A 24,437-nucleotide genomic window follows, 5' to 3' on the forward strand; every position below is an offset into this window, starting at 1 on the left:
CGATTCACAACAGCCATTTGTGCTGTACTGTCATTTTGTTCTACATGTTATTTGGTGAAATCTCATTAACATAATAAAGTATGATACTTTTTAGAAAGCTTGACTATCGTACTTTCGATGGAAATGTGTTTTAACCAGGTGCTGTCCTGCCCTTTAATGCAGGCCGAGCTCTCTTTGGAACACCCTACGGTATGTCTAGGTAGCTTCTACAATACATCACCTGCCATAAATTCATGAAATGTGGGTCATCGACATTATTTGTTAACACAATAAAATTTATTTCAATATCATGACCCTTGTCAGACATGAGTCGTCTGAAATTGATCACAGTCATTGTTTTACGATGTCAGTGCATGGGCTCTTGATGTGTCGAATCGCCTGCTTCGTCCCTTGGCCAAGTTTCGCATTATTGGTTTAAAGCACCAGCCAGTGCTTTAATGGCCTTAAATCATTTGTCAACGATGTGCTGTGCATTGCTGGGATAAACCAAATCTGTAATCTCTCTCTCTCTCTTTCTGTGTGTTGCTGGCGGTCCCCACTTTCCTACACCATGGATCGCCTGCGGCAGAAGTTTCGGCAGGTAAGTATCATGTAATCTGAGCGATGACTTTAGCTCACGCGAGTCCTCAATCTGGTGATTTGAAAAAAATTTTGAACATTTGCTTTCTGTTGAGCGTGCAATATATACCAATGAGATTTCTTCCACTTGGAAATCGATGAACTGGGATATAAACGTGAAACAAAACAGTTAACATAAAATTAGTACCATGACTTTCCTTGCAGCATAATCAAGGCATATCTTTAAGAGTAAGAAAACCCAATATTTTAATTTATACAGAATGAAATCTTAGCCGTCACGTTAAGTGCATAGGACCAAAGGCATGAAGGCTGTTCTACCTTGCAACACTTTCCCACCGATTGTGTCACACTTATAGGGTCAATGGGAGAAAAGTAGTTAGCTCAGTCTGCTATCTGCATGGTTTTTAAAATTTTGATTTTTGAATATGTGTTATGAATATCATTATGGGATTTTGCGTATTGTGATACTGCAGAAAGAAACCTGATATCTGTCTATTGGTACGTGTTGGTTTACAATGACAAATTCTTACTTGGCATGTAAGTATGCTTATATTTCGAGGAATTGTGACCGATTGGACCACTTTTTAGCTCATATCCACCAATACGGTCAGTGGGACAGCTCATACCACGTGAATTATACAGTGATTGAACTTAGATCACATTGCAAGAATATCCAAGAATACATGCAATTTAAAAATGTTATGAATTTGAGGCTTCATATTCATTTTTTTCTGCCAATCAGTGGTTGGTTTAACGTTCGAGCTAGGATCAGTCATCCTCCGTAGGTATATCAGACCGTGACAACCCATTTGGTCACTGGCTATCCACCGTAGGTATATCAGGCCGTGGTCATTTTGGTCACTGGTCATGCGCCGTAGGTATATCACACCGTGACAGTCCATTTGATCACTGGTCATCCACCGTAAGTGTATCAGACCGTGGCAATCCATTTGGTCACTGGTCATCCGCCGTAGGCATATCAGACCGTGACAACCCATTTGGTCACTGGCTATCCACCGTAGGTATATCAGACGGTGGTCACTTTTGGTCACTGGTCATGCACCGTAGGTATATCACACCGTGACAATCCATTTGATCACTGGTCATCCACCGTAAGTGTATCAGACCGTGGCAATCCATTTGATCACTGGTCATCCGCCGTAGGCATATCAGACCGTGACAACCCATTTGGTCACTGGCTATCCACCGTAGGTATATCAGACCGTGGTCACTTTTGATCACTGGTCATGCGCCGTAAGTATATCACACCGTGACAATCCATTTGATCACTGGTCATCCACCGTAAGTGTATCAGACCGTGGCAATCCATTTGATCACTGGTCATGCGCCGTAAGTATATCAGACCGTGCATGGCAATCAGTTTAGTCACTGGTCATCTGGCGTCTGTACATCACATCCTGGCAATCCATTTGTATACAATGTATTCCGAGCAAAAGACTGATGTGTTTACAAACCCACATCATTTCGTATTTTCAACAAACTTTTGACAGATAAGTAATTGTGGTTAAGTTGATATTCTTAGCATAGCTTGTGTCCGTTACAGAGAATGAGATGGTGACCAATGAAAATAGAGATATTTATTTATTCATTTGTTATTTATTTGGGGTTTTACGTCGTACTCAAGAATATTTCACCTATATATGACGGCGGTCATTACAGTCGGAGGAAACCGGGCAAAGCCTATATGGAAACCCACGACCATTCGCAGGTTACTGGTAGACATGCCCACCTACGGCCGGAAAGGAAGCCGGCATGAGCTAAACTTGAACTCACAGCAACCAAATTGATGAGGAGCTACTGTGTTACTGCACAACGCTAGAACCCTGACCACTGGGCCATGCACGGTGGCCCACTCAACAGAGATATTTATTTACTTGTTTGATTGATGGTCTACACCGTACTGAAGAATATTTCACTTATAATACGGCAGCCAGCATTATGTTGAGAGGAAACCCACGACCTTCCGCAGGTTGGCGGCCTTCCCGAGTGTGGCCAGAGAGAAAGCTAGCATGAGCTGGACTTGATCTCATAGCGACAGCATTGGTAAGAGGCGCCGGGGTCATTGCACTGTGTTGTCACGCTATTTTACCCTATTGTTCTTATTTATTTATTTATTTATTTGATTGATGTTTTACGCCGTACTCCAGAATATTTCACTTATACGACGGCGGCCAGCATTATGGAGGGTGGAAAGCCCGGGGGAATCCCACGACCCACGTACGGCCGTATTGTTAGTTGCGGGCCGTGAGCAAATATACATATTAAATGAGCTTTCAAACAATATCGAGTGTGTCATGCAACATGCCGGTTGGTACGTTTACCTCCCCGGGTAATATGATTTCATACTGCTTATGTCTACAAATAAAATAATTTAAGTTTGTTTATTTGTTAGATTTGCTTTTGTGATATATATAAAGGTGAACTGTTGAAATTTCCTTCAGCGATTAAAGTGATCTTTCGCACAGTTTATATTTCTCGCTTCTGTGTTCACATTTTTGATAGTTTACATCCAGACGCCATGACGTGGAAAAAGAATTTTTTGTTCCATAACGTTTCAGTCTGAGCTCTATGGTATGAGATTCTTAAGTACGACGTATAACCCCAAGCACTCACTCACTCACTCATTCACTCACTCACACTACGGTATGACGTCATAATACATGTGCAGTGCAGTTTTACAATCGGTACTCGGTACGAAACAAGTTTCAGTGGTATCGGGTGACACAACAAACAAGGCTACGACTTTGTTAAACCCCTTATTCTACCCCGCTGTTAGCTGTTGGCCGTGTGCATATATGCATATTAAATTGAGATGACTTTTCAAACAACATCGAGTGTTTCACGCAACCAACCTGCCGGTACGTTTACCTCCCCGAGTATTATGATTTCATTCTGTTCATGACCACAAATAAATGAATTTGAGTTTGTTCACTTGTTAGAGTTACTTCCTGATTTATATATAGGTGGACTATCGGAATTTCTTTCAGTAATAAATGTGTTCTTTTGCACAGTTTATAGATATCGCTTTTAATTTCACATAGACCTATTTCGTATTTCACAGACGCCATGACGTTAAAAAAGAAACAAGACGTTCCAATTGGAGCTTAACGGTATGACATCATAATGTATCTACTGTGAACTTTTACATTTCTACGTCACGCAACAATAAGAAACGACATCATACATACACAATTTGACATATCTAGGTTAACTGCTGTGACCTAAACTGGCCGTTGATTGGTCTAAAATGCGTGACCTATGAGGATTGAGTAAAACAGAATGGCAGCATGAAGAATGCAGTTTTTGCTACATTTTCTTCATTTTTTGGGGAAGAATTAGACTTTGTCAAATCCCTTGAATGCTGCGCATTCTTGGGATTTGACTCGGCACGAAACAAGACTCAGTGGTATCGGGTTGCACAACAAGCACCACTACGGCGGTATTGAACCCTTAAACCACCTCCAAATTCTCCGAATGTATTGGCCTCAAATGTCAGGGTATGTTTTTCAATCAGACAGGTGTATAAAACTGAGGAGCAAACTCATATTTACATTTGTCTCATCGACAGGTTACTGGTAGACATAACGGCAAGGTCGTGCCCGAGGGCACTAGCCAGACCCAGCAGAGGTTAGAGAGGGGCAATTGGGGAAATAAACTGGAGTTTATTCTGACGTGCGTGGGTTATTCTGTGGGACTTGGCAATGTTTGGAGATTTCCATATCTTGCATTCAAGAATGGTGGCGGTAAGTAATGTAGGTATATGTGGTATATTTGAGCATATCCAAGCTATACTGGACCCTGTATTCTGCGTAGCAACATTTGCAAGTCTCTGGGGCTTTTTCAGCTACTCTGACAAGAATAATGCTGGGTATGCTCTGAGCTAATATATCTGTGGATATTTGCGCGAGAAGTTTAAAGTAGAAATAATGACAAGACAAAAATCTCATGTCCATCTAAAGTTTGCAAGGATTTCACGAATCGTTCGTGTACACCTGGTTTCAGGGACCTTCCTCATTCCCTACTGGATTAAGCTGCTGTTTTTGGGCATGCCTCTATTCTTCTTGTTTCAGGGGCCTTCCTCATTCCTTACTGGATCATGCAGCTGTTTGTGGGCATGCCTTTATTCTTTTTAGAATTGTCGTTTGGACAGTTTGCAAGTCTTGGGCCTCTTACAATCTGGAGGATAAGCCCGGTCTGCAAAGGTAGGCCGGTTCCTCTCTTTAACATGTTGCCATTGTCCAGTTTATCAATTAAATGAAATTAATGAAGTGATGGACCAAAAAGTTACACTGGGGCAAAATTTAAAATGGCTAGCCGGGATATCAAGGCTATGTTTTGGAAAAGTGATTTCAGACTGTAAAATCACACCAAGAGAGCTAATCGCCTTAAAACAATATATATGAACTTATGTTTATGTCGATATACTTGTAACTGGATGGACATTCACTTTTGAATAATGGTCTGTAAGCTTACCGGGCGAAGAACAGCTGTTTCCTCCATGTAAGCTGGTTTCCTCCATGCACCCGTGTTGAGAGTTACACAACAAACACCACTACGGCGGTGTTAAACCCTAAATAGAATAATGGTCTATAAGCTTACTTGGTGAAGAACAGCTGTTTACTACCAGCACGCTGGTTTCCTCCCTGTACGCTGGTTTCCTACATGTACACTGGTTCCTTCCATGCAGCCTTGTTGGGAGTGACAATTCTTGAGTCCGGTTTTAAACAACAATGAAATAAAATAATTTTTTCCGCCTTGATTATAAACAGTCGCTTTCATACTTCATCTGATGTGTCAGCTAAAGTCTTTGTTTACTTCTAACAATTGCATGCATTGTTGTCGTTTTGTTATTGCAGGAATCGGATTCAGTATGGTGATAACGCTGGCGCTGGTGGCCACTTATTACAACGTCATCATCGGGTACTGCTTCTTCTACTTCTTCGCGTCGATGACAGACCGGTTGCCGTGGGCCCACTGTGACAACGTCTGGAACAGTCCAAACTGTGTGGTGGGAAACGAAACTCTGGCTTCGGGTATGTTCCCACGACTACACTTACTGCACTTTAGCATTTCTAATATGGAATAGACAACGGCTGGTTGCAGCTTTAGGTCAGAAAGGTCGTCTCATTTTCCGCGAAATTATATTTATTTTATTTATTTGATTGTTGCATAACGTCAATATGTGCGGGTCGTGACCGAATGGTTCAAGTGCCTTACTTTGAATTGCTTGAGAACACAAAATATAACCTATGACAGGGAACTAAAGTTAAACTTTGGAGTAAAATTTGCACCGAGGCTAACACAATTTCACTACATCGTTCTTTTAATATTATAATTTTCTTATGCAAAACGCCATTAAATATTCTTTTGAATGCATTGGGTGTTTTTGGGACAATTCTCTATAAAATGTTAAAACCTGTATCCGAGTCATATATTGCGTGAGTCTGACATAGTCTGGCTTCGATCTACACGCAGTGGACTGAGGTGGTGATTAACTATTTTGTGAAATGGACAATCTTATTAATAGCATGTACAGTTGTTTCTGTCTTCTTGCAATGACATCCTAGTCATTGTGTCGACAGACGAAATCATCAAATCACTATTTCACGCATAACTGAGTCAATATCCTGTTCGACAATAGATAATCCTTTCTACGCAATTAATGTACACTGCCCGTGCATATAAACTGTGTTTAAGTCGGGCAAATTCCAAATTAACATGCACTGAACATGTGCTACCATATTTTGACTTTACTCAAAACACGTTTATGAGTTTAAGTCTGTGAAGTACTACTGAAGAACAACGCTGTAAACAAACCCGAGACTCTTCACGCCACTGTATTTGATTTGTCCTGATTTATGATAATAGTAGAAATTATGGTGTCATAAGTTACTTTTAGTTTGCATACAGTACAAATGTAGGCCCATACCCCTTTAATACGAAGATGTACCCAGCTCTGCCTTTAATGCTGAGTCAAGGTGAGTTTATTGGGAATGGGCACACCAGGGTTGACGACCTCTCTGACTTACCTTAGTATCGCTAGAACCGCTCTCGGTTGAGTAGGTGCAGTGCTATTTATATGCTATATACACAATTAAGTAATGATTTACAGTGGTTTGCTCTCTAGTGGTGTAAATAATGGACATTCATATTCAGTTCCCATGTACAAATACCGGTAAATACTGAAGTTCATTAAAGCTTTCCACTCGTTTAGAAGACAAAGAGGGAATGAAACGTTCATCAAGAAGGTATCCTTGTTTTTCCACGAGATTCCGTGATGAGAGCTCCATTTAAATTTATCGATAAGCAACTATTATTTCACATTATTAACATTTTTCTCTTACCAGTTCCAAAATACAGAATGAAAAAGAATGCTTCTTTTGATTTCTGTTGGCATTTAGCAGTATGTTGGCCCAACTTGTAATAATACTGCATTTGGAGCGATTTACAGACATAACTTATTGATATATTTGATTGATGCTTTACCCCGTACTCAAGAATATTTAACTTATTCGATGGTGGCTTGCATTATAATAGGAGAAAATGAGGAAACCCACGACTTTTGGTAGGTTGTCACCAGACTTACGACCATGCAATGAGGAAGCCCGCAAGACCTGGACTTGAACTCCCAACGACCACATAGGGACCTGATATAGGCATATCTCAAATGAATTTAGTTAATTTAGTGATTATGATCTGGAGTTCCCATAGGTCGACTCTGACTGCTGTCTGTTTCTTTCCATTGTACCAATAAACATGTGTACATGTCGATCGAGTTACACCGTGGCTATGTGTATACATCAGTCGTCCTTGTATTTACTGTTCGTACACTATCCTCCATGAATCCGTTAATTGTTTATTCCTTTAATTTCCTATTCCGGGTTTTCAAAAGGTGAACAGGCCATATCCTCAAGCGAAGATTTCTTCACGTGAGTAGATCCTGTTCATAGGTGTGAAATACGTGTAACAGATCACGACGCTTTCGTATCGTTATAAAGGGAACTGAGGAAGAAGTACTTCCCGTTTCATCGTCTGCTGATGACAACTATATATCAATTACTTGGACACACCCTCCATAATAAAGTTAATGATAACACCTTTCTTATATCACCCTAAACTTGTTCGAGAAATTCTACAGCCCGACTTAAGTGCAATATTTTGAGGAAGCCCCAGTGTATTCTTCATGTTAATTATTATTCCCCTTTCCCAGAATCTATACCGTTATTTATTTAATTATTTATTTATTTATTTATTTTATACTCAAGAATATGTTACTTATTAGTCCTCCAATTTGTCTGATATTGTTGACAGTGCCTAATGAGACAAATCATCTCAAAAAGCCAAGCTACGGAACTTTTCATTAAAAAGTTTTCATTCATTGCATTAAGGAAACGAGCTAAAAGAAAACTGTTCTATGTCACGTACGTGGTTTGGCGGCCATATTGGATGCACCTGTATATCGTTTTCTAGAGCTAAGAATGTTTATCTGAAATTAATATACTGCCAGAACAAGTACAGCTGGGTGCAGTGTGTACAAACAGAGTTTATATCTTGAAAATTGTGGAAATTTACTGGTTACTAAATTTGTCACGTGAGCAAAAATATTTGAATATAATAAGCACGTTATCTCGCATATTTTGCCATCTTGATCACGGGTCTGGTCGTTTTTCCTGCGAAGTATACATACATTGAAACTTGCGATCCGAGATCTGAGCAGGTGTATTTTTTCTGATATTCTCCAGTCACAGCCCTGAAAACAGGGCTGTATATTTATTGTGTAAGTGTTTGAAACATAAAACCACGGCTCCTTTAAATCTGCAATCAATGAAACTGTATTCTGCTATGTTTACTTAGCTTTAAAAATCGCTTAATTGGTTCAGTAACCATAAAGCAGACAGAGCTTTAAACTTGAGCTACATGATGGAATGCATGTCTAAAATTTTTTTTTTCATGTTTTTTTTTTTCTTTTAACTGAAGTGGTGTATAGGTAGCCTAATTTCCCAAATCACCTTGTTGGGGCGCGGGGGTGGGGGTGGGGGGGGGGAGGAGAGCTGATATCCCTCCGAAACGCACAAATTTCCCACTTTTGAAAATTAGTAAGTTATTATATTTCTGTTCGTTGTGGAGGTGCATAGGATAAGATTGTAATTTCTCCTTGTTAAAAGCAATGTAACTTTTAAGGCAACATTGGATGACAGCACTTTGCAAATGGCAGTTGTAGATGAGCAGGTTACTTTGAGCCGTTCTAAGCCACATGTTATAATCTGCCATTACCTGTACCATACAGTCGGTATGTACTGGACCAGTCTCCGACCATTGACGAGATTGGCACACCTCGATGGCAGCTTGTTCTCTGTCTGATGCTGGCCTGGACTGTCGTCTTTGTCGTCCTTGTTAGGGGAATCAAATCACTAGGGAAGGTGAGTACATTTGGGCTGTCAGATGTGGTATGCGCATGTTAACATTGAACATCCCTTGGTAAGGTGAGTACCTTGGAGCTAACACGAGTGGTATGTTCATGTTAACATTGAACATCCTCTGGTAAGGTGAGTACCCTTGAGCTGTCAGGAGTGGTATATTCATGTTAAAATTGAACATCCTTTAGGAAGGTGAGTACCTTTGGGTTGCCAGGTGTGGTACACTGATGTGAAAATTGGACACTTCTCTAATAATAGCCAGTATGACGTTTGATGCTCAAATCATTTTATGCAACAAGACAAGACGAAAGTACTTTTCATATGTGTATTTTGCGCCAAGTGCTTTGAACATAAGAGGATATCCTAATGACTGGTCCGCACTCCCAATACGGTGTATTGTGGGCATATAGCGTTCCCATGAAGCAGCACTATCGAAATTATGTAAGCCGGTTGTGGCCACGCGCGTTTTCTTACTCCCCACCTAAAAATATGGTTTACAACATTCTGCATTCTGACAACACGCAAAGACCTGGGCCTAAACAGCAGAAACCGGAAGGGGGAAATGCGAAGGTAATTTCGCTGTTTTGCGCTTTCGACCTTTTGAGTTGACTTAAAAAGGTCGAAAACCCAAAAGTGCGAGGCAAATACCCGAAAGTTGTATCAGCTTAACACTTTCGGCTTTTCTTCTTGCGTTTTCTAACTTTTGTCTCGCATTTTCGTGTTTAGACCTTCGCAGTTTCGCGTTTTGGCCCTTCGTCCTTTTGTGTTTTAGCGTTTTCGACATTCGCCGTTTTCTGTTTTCGCATTTTCGACGTTATATTTAAAGTAAGAAAACACGAGTGGTCGCACCCGACTTGCATAAAAGTATCTGCATGAATAACGACCTGTTGCACGGAAGCGTCATGACCATTTACAACCGAAAAAAAAATGTTGAAAGAGAGTTCGTTCCAAATGTTTTTTCTGTACACTCGTCGTAGGTCGATCATGCTCTCTTCCAGTAGACAGCAGTCAATCAGCATGTCATAAGCTGCATGTACAGTGCACATCGTTGATACATGAAACCCAGTCCAGTATAATGTGTGATTGACACCGATTGGTTGATCGACACCTATAGTTATACAACCAGGTGCTGTCGCATACTGGTCCAAAATCGTTGCCTACCAAGGGAACGCATGAATTATATTCATAGGCTATCAACTCTTAAGCGCTTAATGTTGACTATATAGCCCATATACCGCAGTCTGGGACAATCTCCGCCACAAATATATTGTCGCAATACGTCTTCGGTAAAAACTATTTCTGTCCAATGTAAAATCATTACTGTGTTTGATTTTGCGGGGTGAGAGCCCTTGTTGAGACAGATTAGTTAACATTTCTCACCCTCTTCACTGACAGGTGGTCTATTTCACAGCAACTTTCCCCTATCTGTTGCTGTTGGCATTGCTTATAAGGGGTGCCACTCTAGAGGGTTCAGCTGACGGTATCTACTATTATCTGACACCCAGATGGGACAGGCTGGACGATTCATCGGTGAGTGCTTTCTTTGAAACCATGTGAGCAACAGTAGTCAGACTGTGTACCAATTTGTACTTATGTAGCCGTACACTGAGCCCAGCTTACATCCAACAGCAATGCAGATGGCGCCCTTTATATGAGAAGTATGGAAGTGTGCCAAGATTTTCAGTAGTTGAAACCTGCGCTGTGAGGAGTATGGAAGTGTGTCTGGAAATAGGTTGTTTGCAATGACAGCCATCTTTGATGTAAAATTGCGTATTGCCGACTGGGTGTCTGTTGTTAGAGGTGTCATACGTTGGGCAGAGGCCGGTAAGGGCATACAGTGGGCAATATACACAAACTTACCTCAAAGATGGCTGCCATTGCAAAACATCTGTTGCTGTTGTTGAAACCTGAACCTCAAGAGAAAAACAGAAAAGTCTATATAAAGTGGATAGGTGTGGCACCGACGAGCAAATAGTTTAGATTCCCCTAAATCCACTGTTCTTGGCTGCTTTGGTGGCAATAAGAAGATTACGCCGCTCGTATAGTAATTTAAGTGGCAAAAACATTTGTGTCAAGCTTATTCCATCAAACACCTTCACTCTAAGCTTCTGAAGTTTTACAATAAGTATAATTCTCATGTAAGGAAATATGGACAGAGTGTCCAGAATCTCTGGCACTCGGCTTCATGATTGTGGCTAATTCCGCTTATCCCCGGGATGTACGGACTGTATATTCATCATGTTGAATTAGATCGCCACTTTGGATATATGAACAATTGCAAATGAGGTACATATTTTATTATCGACAACTTATATTGTAACATACTTCACGATTTGCATACTAATTTCACTCACTCACTCACTCAAGAACATACCATGCGTCTTCCCTACATCACTGAAAATAGTTGACTGCTTCTATTTGTATGATTCCGTCCTATTTTCGTACTTTATATACTTTCTTAGTTCTTTGGTAGATTGTGTTAAAAGTCGTTTGGGAATTAGCCTTGCGATTATTTACCCAGAATGTCCTTCTTGGTTGACGACTGGTATACGAATGTCTGTTTTGAGACGTACATTACATGAGGCTTGCTGGTAATGACTTGTCTTACACGAATATGAGACACTTGCACGTCACAAGTGGGAAAGTTCCTGGCGCCAGTTACCGGGTTACCTCTGGTAAAACTGATGAACTCGGCGCCGTACAAGAACAATACCGCTGTTGTTGAGTACGGTGTCCAAACCCTAATGAAAGAAATAAATAGATACGGAAAAAATATACAAGTATACCAGTGAAACGTCTCGATAGACGAAACTAAGATTACAGCAGATCTTTTACTTACATCACACAGTCTGTATATGTTGGCACTTGAGTTTTTTCTTGATATTGTTAGCCGTTTCGTATTTATACAAACACTGTAGTGAGACTCTCCTTCTCTTAATTGTTTTCCTGGTGATTTATATTGACTCCTATGTAAGTTTTGCGCATATGAAATCTATGGGTGTATCGCCTGAAGTCATGCAGTAAAAAACTAACGAGCATATGTTTATACTATATCACTGTTATAGTATAATTATATTATACTATAAATATGTTAATTATACTTTAACTATGTTTATACACTATAATTTTATTAGCCCTCAAAAATGTATCCGAAATAATTATGTACATCACAATTCTAGATATCTACATTTAATTTTGAAAGCGCTATAGCAGCCTAAGATTTCCCCGAATACCTAATTCCTAAGATTAGAGCTGATCTAAAGGTTAGGGTTCAGTGTGCACCTTTTCACAAAACTTTGTTTGCATTGCCATAGTGCACCATCCAGTCCAGTAATGCATAAAATACAGTGTAAATATGTTTTGTATTATGTTGCATTGTTTCCTCGAAAGCATTTACTGAACATAATGGCCACAAATGCTTCAGCCAAGTTTTTTTAAATCGATTTTACTCCGCATGTCTGTGTTGTTCAGGTATGGAGTGACGCCACAACCCAGGTGTTCTATTCCCTCAGTGCCTGCTCGGGGGGGCTAATTATGATGTCCAGTTTTAACAAGTTTAGTAACAACTGTCTCAGGTGAGGGTTTCCCACACTTGTTCTTGACTGCTTACAGAAGCTTTAGAATGTTGTTGCCAGTTACCCTCCTGATTCCAGGCGCGGGCTGTGTCTAGTGGTTAAGGTGTTAATTTCAGTCTCTAAGACAGGCAAGGTGCCGGATCAAACCCAACCTTGGATAGGGACTGCACAGATTCTCAGGCTTTCATTGTTCGTATAGGTTTAGTATCAATACCCGGTGTCAGGCTCACCAGAGCTTTGACTAGGCTATATGTAACTACGACCTCTGCGATTGGCCATGACCTGTTGATTGAAACCCAAAGCACTAACAGTCACACCTGAGCTGAACCTACGACTGTTGCAGTACCCCAATTTATCCACGATACTCACGTCTGTAACAAAATTATGTACATGATCAACAAAGAACGTTGCGATGCTAGTACGAGGTTCCCACCACAGCAGGACTGATTAGGACTAGTCTGAATTTATGTAAAATACAGGGCCCAGTTTCACAAAGCAGCGTACGATATTGATACCGACGTTTATGGTGACTATCAATATTACCAGTACCTCATGGGCTAGATGTGGGCAAATCAGAATTGCCGCTACTTGGTTCATTGCAAGCAGACCGGAAGGTCTTATTAGACTTGGTCGTAAATCATGATGGGAAATAACATTGTTCGAGGTCTCGAGTCGTTAAAATTGTTCTCTTAAGGGATTAAGACGTAATCCCAGGTACAACTAAACTTTATGAAAACTCAAGCACTAAATCTGTTGACGCCTGTGGGGTTCTGGAATTTCAAATCATGTACGAGCGAATATATTTATTTATTGCAATAAATACTTTTACATATCATTACCCAGAATTCCACTGTAGTCAAGCTGGAAAAGGAGTTGATGTGTCATTTTGGAGTCCAATTGCTGGGAAAGTTACGCAGTTTTATAGTTTATGGACGTTGTTTATCATTTGGGATACTCCATGTTAATATCCCCCCAAAAATATAACCACTCGTGTAATATACAACATTTTCAGTTAACACACCCATCACCAACACCTCACCCATCACACACCCGTCACCCATCACCACACCCGTCACCAACACCTCCCCCCGACACACCCGTCAACCACCATCACACCAATCACCAATTCCTCACCCATCGCCACACCCATCACCAATTCCTCACCCATCACACACCCATCACCAACACCTCACCCATCACCACACCCGTCACCAACACCTCCCCCCGACACACCCGTCAACCACCATCACACCAATCACCAATTCCTCACCCATCGCCACACCCATCACCAACACCTCACCCATCACACACCCGTCACCCATCGCCACACCCATCACCAACACCTCACCCATCACACACCCGTCACCCATCACCACACCCATCACCAACACCTCACCCCGACACACCCGCCATCCATCACCAAACTAATCAACATCCAACATCTCACCCATCACACACTTGTCACCCACCACCACACCATTTACCAACACCTCACCGATCACGCACCGGTCATCCACCACCACATCAATCACCAACTCCTCACCCATCTCACACTTGTCACTCATCACCACACCAATCACCAACATTTCATCCATCACAAACCCCTCACCCACCACCACACCCATCACCAACACCTCACCCATCGCACACTTGTCACCCGTCACCAATCCCATCACCACACCTATTAGCATCACCTCACCCGTCACCAATTCCTCACCGATCACACAACCGTCAACCACCACCACACCAATCACCAATTCCTCACCCATCACCACACCCATCACCACACCCATTACCAACACCTCACCCATCACACACTCGTCACCCATCACCATACTAATCACCAACACCTCACCCATCACCACACCCATTACCAACACCTCACCGATCACGCACCGATCACCCATCACCACATCAATCACCAACATCTCACCCATCACACACTTGTCACCCATCACCACACCAATCACCCACATTTTATCCATCACAAATCCCTCACCCACCACCACACCCATCACCAACACCTCATCCATCGCACACCTGTCACCCATCACCACACCCATCAGCATCAACACACCAATTACCAACACCTCACTCACCACACACCCATCACCAACACCTCACCCATCACACACCTGTTACCAGCACCTCACCCATCACAAATCCGTCACTCCCATCACCACCACCTCACCCATCACACACCCGGCACCAACACCTCACCCATCACCACACCCGTCATCCATCACTATACTAATCACCAACACCTCACTCATCACACACTCGTCACCCATCACCACACGAATCACCAACATCTCACCCATCACACGCTCGTCACCCAACACCACACATATCCTTAACACCACTCACATCCCCAACACTTCACCCATCACACACCCGTCACCAACACCTTACCCATCACCACACCAATCACCACATCCATGACGAACACCATACCAATCACCACACCCATCACCACATCCATGACGAACACCACACCAATCCTCACACCAATCACCACATCCATGACAAACACCACACCCATCATCACACCAATCACCACATCCATGACGAGCACCACACCCATCACCACACCAAACACCACATCCATGACGAGCACCACACCCATCACCACACCAATCACCACATCCATGACGAGCACCACACCCATCACCACACCAATCACCACACCCATCAACCACATCCATGACGAACACCACACCCATCACCACACCAATCACCACACCAATCACCACATCCATGACGAGCACCACACCCATCACCACACCAATCACCACATCCATGACGAGCACCACACCCATCACCACACCCATCACCACATCCATGACGAACACCACACCCACCACCACACCCATCACCACATCCATGACGAACACCACATCCATCACCACACCCATCACCACATCCATGACGAGCACCACACCCATCACCACACCAATCACCACACCCATCACCACACCAATCACCACATCCATGACGAGCACCACACCCATCACCACACCCATCACCACATCCATGACGAACACCACACCCATCACTACACCCATCACCACACCAATCACCACACCAATCACCACATCCATGACGAGCACCACACCCATCACCACACCAATCGCCACATCCGTGACAAACACCACACCCATCACCACATCCGTGACAAACACCACACCCATCACCACACCAATCACCACACCCATTACCACATCCATCACCACATCCATGACGAACACCACACCCATCACCACACCCATCACCACACCAATCACCACACCAATCACCACACCAATCACCACATCCATGACGAACACCACACCCATCACCACACCCATCAACACATCCATGACTAACACCCATTACCACACCCAACATCATACGTAGCAACAACGCCACACAGGGAAAATCTTGATATTTTTTCCTTGTACCAATATGAATCAGTTTATGGTTTGTTAATCCTTGAGTCCCGAGAGGAAACCGAAATGAGTTATGCGACTTGAATGAGAGAATAAAATACAAGTTATGACTTTGATAGCGATTGGGGCAGTTGTAAATCTCTTGTTTCTATGTCGCCATTGTTAATGTTATATGTCATGTGATTATCTAAATAGTTATATATCTCTGATTGCTTACTTTCACGTGGACCGTGAATACTTTATGTTCTTGTCTTCACAGAGACGCCCTAATCGTGCCACTCATTGATTGCCTTACAAGCTTTTTCTCCGGGTTTGTTATCTTCACAGTGCTCGGCTTCATGGCGCATGCCAAAGGCGCCAAAGTCGAGGACGTTGCCGCAGATGGTAAATACACTCTCTAAATACCTTATTACTCTATTTCACTGGATGGGTACGTGGTCCTCAATCCTATTTCAGTGATATTTCACTAGTGAAGTCAGTGGGTAGAGAAAAAAGTAGATCACGCCAGTGATAGAGCACGATATACCACCTCATGCGTCAAGTAACTTTAATAACTGAGAGAATACAAAAACATATACATCAAACACTACATGGTGTCAGTTATACAGAGTATCCGATGCTTCTTTTTCTTTGTGGAAACATGAATTAATACAGCTTGATTTATACTAGTTTAGACAAACGCACAAAGAGAGAAAAGAAGTGAATTCACGTACTATATATTTTTGCTATAAACTAGAATTGCTGGAAACAGAAATGGACATGAGGTAACACTGAATATTTATAGATTTTTGTCAAGTTCTGTTACATCTGTTACATTTATCTGTAACTGATTTAACAGCAGCAACTATGTCTTCCACTATTCACGTGACTCATTACGTTTACTCACAGGACCAGGGTTGGCTTTCGTTGCCTACCCAGAAGCAATTGCGAACATGCCTTATCCGGTAGTATGGGCGGTCCTGTTTTTCTTTATGATGCTCATTATAGGATTCAGTTCTCAGGTAAACATCAGCTCATAATTTGCACTATCAATTTACGTAGCCTACGCTTCTAACAAATGTTTCAGGTAAGATAAAGTAATCAGGCACGTCATGAGAAAGTGAAACAGTGTCCTCCTTTTGCATATCCAGGCAACGACATTGAAAGTAAATGTCATGCCGGCTTCCTCTCAGGTCGTAGGTAGGAAGGTCTGCGAGTAACTTCCGGCTGATCGTGGGTTTTCCCCCGGGCTCTGCCTGGTTTCCTCCCAGCATGATGCTTGCCACCCTCGTATAAGTGAAATATTCTTGATATATTATACATTAAAAATAAATAATAAATACAGTCAAAGTAAATAGCTTTTATATTTTTCAAATATATACGTGTTTAATTACCTGTTTATTGGAACAGTTTATTGTAACGGAATATTTCAAATGACAAGCTCTAAACATAATAACAGCCTAAAGGCGCGCCATTTTGCCCGCAACTACTTTGGTGATTTTGGGATGTTTATTGAGATATTTTTCTTCCCTGTGATGACAGTTTTCTATTATCGAAACGTTGGTGTCCTCCGTTTCTGACGAGTATGACTTCATACTGCGCAAGAACTGGAGGGTTTCCATGCTGTTCCGAGTCAGCATATGTTGTGCACTGTTTCTCCTGGCGCTACCGATGACCACGCAGGTATAGTACTTATGTACATGTAACCCTTAACTTGCCCAAGACATTTTTTTGTAAATGTCACCGGTAGCAATATAAATTATTTGTATATTTGCTGTAGTCTTATTTCAGCGTAATGTCGTGAAGACAGCAACAGGTAACCGAGAACCTTGCTTAGATGACATTTGGAACAGAAGGATTTTCTGTGGCTGAACAGATGACGAAATAAAAGACAAATTGTCTATTCGGCTAGAACACGTTTATTCGAACAAAGAGATTCATGCACATGTTTGTCTAACAAGATGGTGTTTTAAACTGCAACATCTCGTGAAACCATAGGGGAATTTTTGATCAAATAACGATATGCCGGTCAAATTGGAGACAAGTTCCATGTGTGGATCAAAATTCAAGCTGTCCGATGATTAAAGGAGAAGAAAATTTTAAAAAATTGCACTATAGGCTGAAAAGAGCACAATTTTGTCTATCTATCTGGTGGTGCCTGTTGCATAATTTTGCGATTTTTCCTCGCCATACACCTAAAGCCTGAAAACAGCAAAGCTGGCAAAAATCGCTGAGTTCCTAGCGTCCTTCATCTTGAACACCCTGTAATTTATGCTGGGGGGGTGTTGTCTCTCAGCCAGTGAGAGTCGTTAAAACTGCCCTCTTGTTCGTGTAAACTCGGAACCTACGTCCAAGATTCCAGTTTCCCGATCGTCGAGCGGAAATCACGGAAGCAACACGAAATACCGGCAATTGGCAGATCACGTATATTTCTACCGAAAATGTACAAACTGCACTTCGGCGGTTTCCGACAGAAATTCTCCTCCAAACACAGAAGACTTCAGGACTAGTTCTGATGCAAAATGGAGTAGCCCACAGCGGGTTTTGGCTCTGAATTTATTTATAATTTATCAACTTGAGGTACATATTAGAATTTTTATGGGATGGATATGCGAGGAAATGCATACTCTTTTCAATGGTATTTGTTTGATATTTAGATTTTCTTCTCCGTTAATGTAGGGCCTTCTAATGTACGCTGCGCAAATGTACACATTTTTACAGGCCATGCCTATCTTCGGATTCATCGCTAAATTAATTAAGGGGTTGCTACTTTGCCTGTTTACTTTTTATATCCCTCAACCATGTTCCACCATTGTTGAGGCCTTGGTGTGAGTGTGCATGGTGCACGGAGAGCGTATATGGCCGCTCATGTGGAAATCCGTTTGGAGATCTGTCACTTTCAACCATTTTAACGTCATTATGCAAAATAAACTCGTCGATGGTTTACTGTTACACCCCGGCTTCATCCACCCACAAACCCCATCACCCCACACGGGAATGAAATATTTCTGAATGCTTTCGTAAAACACCAATCAAACTGATACATTGCTGACGATAACCATAGAGGCCTACCTCTACATACATAAATACCCCGCTTTTTTTTGTTTTTTATTACAGGGTGGAATCTATTTGCTGACGCTCATTGACACGTTCGTTAGCGGGTTTCCTCTGCTTTTCGTCGGTCTCTTTGAATGCTTCGCTTTGTGTTACATCTATGGTGAGTAGAACGAATGGATTATTGCAAGCTTTTCAGAAATTACTGCATCATTCCATTTGTTAATCCCATTTTGACGACATTCAACACCCTATACCTTAGAGTGCTCTGTTGCTAATGGCATATTCAATAATGTTATATTAACCACACCATCGATTTTAACAAAACGGCGTTATATTACACCGCTCTATAAAGATAAACAAGCTCTCATTAAGTTGTAAATGGACACTGGTTATACACACACGTCATCACGGCGGTTCAGAAATAATCCGACATTTCCTTTATTGGCTCTGGACAGTACTAAAGAATATTTTACCGATGTGACGACGGATGATACGGCATGGTGCACCTGGCGTGATATTTGATAATCCTCGCGTGATACTTGATGGGCCGTCTGATGTGAGACAGCTGGGTTTAAACGCACAACTATACATTGGCCTAAGTTAGCCCGCGGTTCCTCGCGCTGGTCTCATCCGTAAGCAAGCAGGATCGAATCTAGCACTCTCTTGCTAGTCAGGAAGCTTGTCTTTCAGATGTCGAGCGGAGGTGATTCCTTCCCGGTACTCTGGTTTTAAAAATCAAATGTGTACCGTGTTGTACACGTGTGTCTGTGTACCTGGCGATGTGAACACGATGTGTAATACATGTGCACAATGTGGAACACATTAAATTTGTAGGTACATAAAAGTGATATATGCAAGGTACATGTCAGTGGACAAGGGACACCTTGCTGTCCAACGAGGTCTCTGTGAGTTGAAGTCCAGCTCATACTGGCTTTCTCTCCGACAGTAGAAGAGAAGGTCCTGCAGCAAACTGCGGATGGTCGTGGGTTTCCACCGGACTCTGCCCGGTCCCGCCACACCCGTAATGCTGGCGGTCGCCTTGAACTCCAATCAAATACAAAAATAAAAAAATAAATCTAATTCGATTCGAACAGGTTACAAAAACTTTGCTGCCGACATTAAGATGATGCTGGGAAGGGAACCTTTTATCTACTGGCGGATATGTTGGTGTTTCATCACACCAGGCCTCCTGTTTGTGAGTACATTAACACTATTGCGTTATTTTGTAATTTATACGACCTAACCAACAACTGAGCTCAGATTTAACCTCTTCTTATGCTTGATCAGTGTCATGACAATCCTCGGTATAGTTTACAGCTGAATATCTTACAATAAAATAGGTAAAAGGGCCTCCGTGGTCGAGCGATGAGCGTGTTAGCGCAGAGCATTAATCAGGAACCAAGTCTAGCTCAGATCGGTTCCTCTCCAGGCGTACGTGGGAATCTTTCCAGCAATCTGGGGATGGTTGACCGTTTCCCCTGGACTCTGTACGGTTTTCCCACCATTATGTTTTCGTGTAAGTGAAATATTCGTGGGCACGGCGTAAAACACCAATCAAATAAACACATGTTATGTAAAACATACTATTTATTTTTTAATTATTTATTTGTTGGTATGTTTTTAACGTCGCACTCAAGAATTTTCACTTATAAGACGGGTGTCAGGATTACGGGTGGATCTGTCGTTCACCAGGGGTCTCGCAAACCTTCTAACTTAACGCCGTGGACAAATCAGCCAGAGCTGGATTTGAACCTGCGACCCCTTTGATTAGAGACTTGATGATGCAACTAAATATTTTACAACATAACAAGTTTCAGTCATATAAATGTAAGTTTGCTGTGTTTCAGACCTGGTAACTCAGTTGGGCCCCATTTGGAACATGATTATCTCCCATGTATTTGTACATGGGAGATACAGCAATTGTAATGATTCTTACTAGATGTATATATCAACTTTACCTTCCAGTCACTTTAATAGCGGCGTTTTAATTCTATGCATGCGCGCCATCTTTAAGATCCACTTAAATTCTCTTACTTCCTTTGGTAAATCTTTTGGACTGGAAACTTTTTCAAAACGGAATGGTTGATACACACCTACAATATTCACTACAGCCATTTCAGTGTTTTCTAAAAACAACAAACCCCTACCCCTTGTCCACATTGTCATATTTGCAGTAGCAATTTATAAAATACAACCATATCCTAACATTTTGTAAGATTTTCCTTACATAACGCTTGCGGAGAAGTTGACAGTCAGTGTAACATGACGGGTACCAGGGTTGTTCGTAGCTCGTCTACGTACTCATGCATTTTTTGCTCATAACGCGGCGGAATGTGTCTGATTTGTCGTGAATATTAGGTATATTTAATTATTCTGGCTTTTCTGCGTTTTCCACGGTAAACCTTGGAGTTGTGAACTTTGCGAAACAGAAAAGGCTAAATTTTTTAACCCCATTAACCTTCATTAGGCTTTTATCCCTGTTGAAACCTTGGATATAACACAAATTTAGCGAACCTCAAATTAAATCCCTTACCTTGCTTTGCACACACATGCACCTGTTGTCAGTGTAGCCTTTTGTGGTTTTCCTCTTTAAACCATTGGTGAAACACGTTTTGCGACATTAAATCAGATTCAAACACTTATCCTGTTGAGCCTGAAAACCATGATGAATGTTCTTTCGGCGTACAGAAACCTATTTCACTTCTGGTGAATCGCCTCAGGTTTGGTTTGTAATCTCCACCAACCATGTATTCCGTTTCCTAAAGCCTTCCTTCCATATAGAGAGCAGCACCCATGACGACTACTGTCAGGAATGCCGTTTAAATGTATCTTTTAGAGTGAGACCGCTTTGGTTGCCAAATGGTTACAGTATCCGCCTCGAAGTCGGAAAAGCTGGGATCAAACCCGGGTCGGGTCATATAAAAGACTTAAAAAATGGAGCTTGTTCCTGCCTCGCTTGACACTCAGGATTTTTTATGCTAAAGCCATGAACTGGTTGGCCCGGTGTCAGGGTAATTTGATTGGGCGGGGTGTCATGTCTGGTGTCTTTGACATAATATTTCAGTGACGGCAGCACTTTGGCGACATTCTCTGCCCTGCGACAAGAAGATACAGTATATGAACACACACCTAATGACTCCTCGTCGTCATATATGACGTAAAATCCAAAACATACATGCAATGATGGAGTAACTCTTGTCTCCACAGGCTGTGATTGTCTTCAAGGCCATCGAGTACACACCAGCGTCATACGGTGATGATTATGTGTTCCCAAACTGGGCCCAAGCATTAGGCTGGCTCATTTGTCTCTTCCCCGTGATGGCCATGCCCGGATGGTTTCTCTTCTACTATTGCCGTAATGGCGGATGGAAGGTAAGCGTAACTGCACATTACCTTCGTCAAATACTTGGGAAAATTTAATAGTTTTCCCCAGGCTTTGCCCAGGTATATTTCATCCATAAACCCACATTTTATCAATACCTATGATTAACATGCAGTGAAATGGTCTTTAATATACGTCGTAAAATATTAGCCGAAATAAATTTAAGTGTTTTTCACTATTTTCTTCCCCATACTATCACAAAAAAGTAAATGAAAGCCACTTGGTTGGGCACTCGATTACAAACGAAAAACTAATATTTTAATTTCGTCTAAGAATCAAGCTTCCGTACATAAAATATCTTGAATAGGTGGTTGTATTTTGCATAATGCATGCTCAGTTTATCCTCTATCCTTTATTTAGGGTTTATCCTTGATCTACACATGGAAAGAATTAAGAGCCTCACTGAAATGAAACACTCTTCTGCTATCTCTGTATAAATATTCCTCTCTGTCTTCACAGGTAGCCTTCAAAGTGAGTCGCGCGCTACCGGTCTGGGGGCCCGCCTTAACTGAAAACAGGATCAAGGACCCTCGCTACACTTGTTCATCAACGGCCCCTGGTTCCAGTGACGTTCCACAGGATTCTGATGGCGGGGTAACTGGTGATGGAACAGTGGCCAACATGAAAAAGGAACCTAACATTCCTGTACAAAATGGCGTCAGCAGTATACAATGCGAAGAAAGCGCCGCAAATCAATGATATGTTGTTGCACATGTAACTGATATATAGAGTATAAGAAAAGCATAGACAGTTCTTGATTAGCCATGTTCTATGGGACTTGGGCGTTTCCAATGTGTGATACGTATGAAATATGTAGAATACAAATAGGCCGTCCCTCTGGTATATAGATGTAATACAGGGGCCGCTTGGACAAAGCGATCGTAGCCTAAGTGAATTGTAACTACAATGGCTACACATGTTAAAGGCATATGTTGCCATGGTAGTTTAAGTCAAGTTGGACTACGATCGCTTTGTGCAAGAGGACCCAGGTCTATAACTGGTTGAGAAATCAGAATAAGGTAAATAGTGGTCCACACATCGCCGTGCAGAACTCATCGGTGTCAGCGCATAAAGCTTAGTAGGACTACACTGGAGGTCTGTTTGAAGTACTGTTATCTTCCTGAAATTCATGTTTCATTGCTTCTTATGTACAGCATGCATGTGTATACCCAAGGGCAAAGGTGCGATGTATATATTTGAACTCGTAAGTTTCATCGAAGGGTACATTGGACAACACTGGCCAACTGTTTGAAAAGATCTGGTTGTGTTTATTTTATTGAGGGTGTGGACTGCAGTTTTACAAAGTAATTGTTTCGTCTGGTCTTATAACCCTAGCGATACCCTAGTAAAAATTATTGTTAAATTTATAAATATTTTAGTCCATGAAAAACACATGGACGACATATTCTTATACTTCATGTTATTGAAATCAAAGTATTCAACTTATACACATGACTGCATTTCAGTTTTCCAATCAGTTATCTAGTTAACTGATTGATATATTAAATAAATTACTTCCCTGCATTATGTAATACTTATTTATTTATGTATTTATTTATTTGATTGGTGTTTTACGCCGTCATTATGCAAAATATTACATTATTACGGTACATAGAGTGTATGTATGTACCTGCTCATGAATATAGTACATGGGCTATGACTTCTCATGACTACAGGACATGGAGTATATGTATATACCTTCTCATGACTAGAGTACATGTAGAATATGTATATACCTTTTCAAGACTGCAGTACATGGGGTACATGTATATGCTTTCTCATGACTACGGTACATTGAGCATATGTGTATGTCTTCTCATGACTACAGTACATGGAGTATATGAATATCCCTTCTCATAACTACAGTTCATGGAATATAGGTATGTGCCTTCTCATGACTACAGTACATGGAGAATACGTATATGCCTTCTCATGAATACAGTATATGGAGTATACGTATATGCCTTCTCATGACTACTGTACATGGAGTATGCTTATG

General features: G+C 41.6%; 2 protein-coding genes across 3 annotated transcripts; both read left to right on the forward strand.

The window, feature by feature from the left end:
* The first annotated feature begins 376 nt into the window (after positions 1 to 376).
* LOC135475190 (sodium- and chloride-dependent glycine transporter 1-like) lies at positions 377 to 23,918 on the forward strand. Of its 2 annotated transcripts, XM_064754988.1 has the most exons (15): positions 377 to 580; positions 4,169 to 4,343; positions 4,671 to 4,802; positions 5,457 to 5,633; positions 7,493 to 7,529; positions 8,888 to 9,020; positions 10,413 to 10,547; positions 12,489 to 12,592; positions 16,280 to 16,404; positions 16,909 to 17,021; positions 17,542 to 17,682; positions 19,117 to 19,216; positions 20,151 to 20,251; positions 22,264 to 22,428; positions 22,898 to 23,918. In XM_064754988.1, the coding sequence occupies exons 1-15, from the start codon at positions 551 to 553 to the stop codon at positions 23,135 to 23,137; spliced, it is 1,908 nt and encodes a 635-aa protein (XP_064611058.1). In that variant the 5' UTR covers positions 377 to 550; the 3' UTR covers positions 23,138 to 23,918. The 2 variants fall into 2 exon arrangements, with proteins under 2 accessions (XP_064611058.1, XP_064611059.1); XM_064754989.1 differs by lacking the exon at positions 4,671 to 4,802.
* LOC135474922 (mucin-2-like) lies at positions 15,296 to 15,988 on the forward strand. Its single transcript, XM_064754612.1, has one exon. The coding sequence runs from the start codon at positions 15,296 to 15,298 to the stop codon at positions 15,986 to 15,988; it is 693 nt and encodes a 230-aa protein (XP_064610682.1).
* Positions 23,919 to 24,437: the final 519 nt, after the last annotated feature.

This window comes from Liolophura sinensis, chromosome 9 (genome assembly GCF_032854445.1).
Source record: "Liolophura sinensis isolate JHLJ2023 chromosome 9, CUHK_Ljap_v2, whole genome shotgun sequence".
Classification (NCBI taxonomy): Eukaryota; Metazoa; Mollusca; class Polyplacophora; order Chitonida; family Chitonidae; genus Liolophura; species Liolophura sinensis.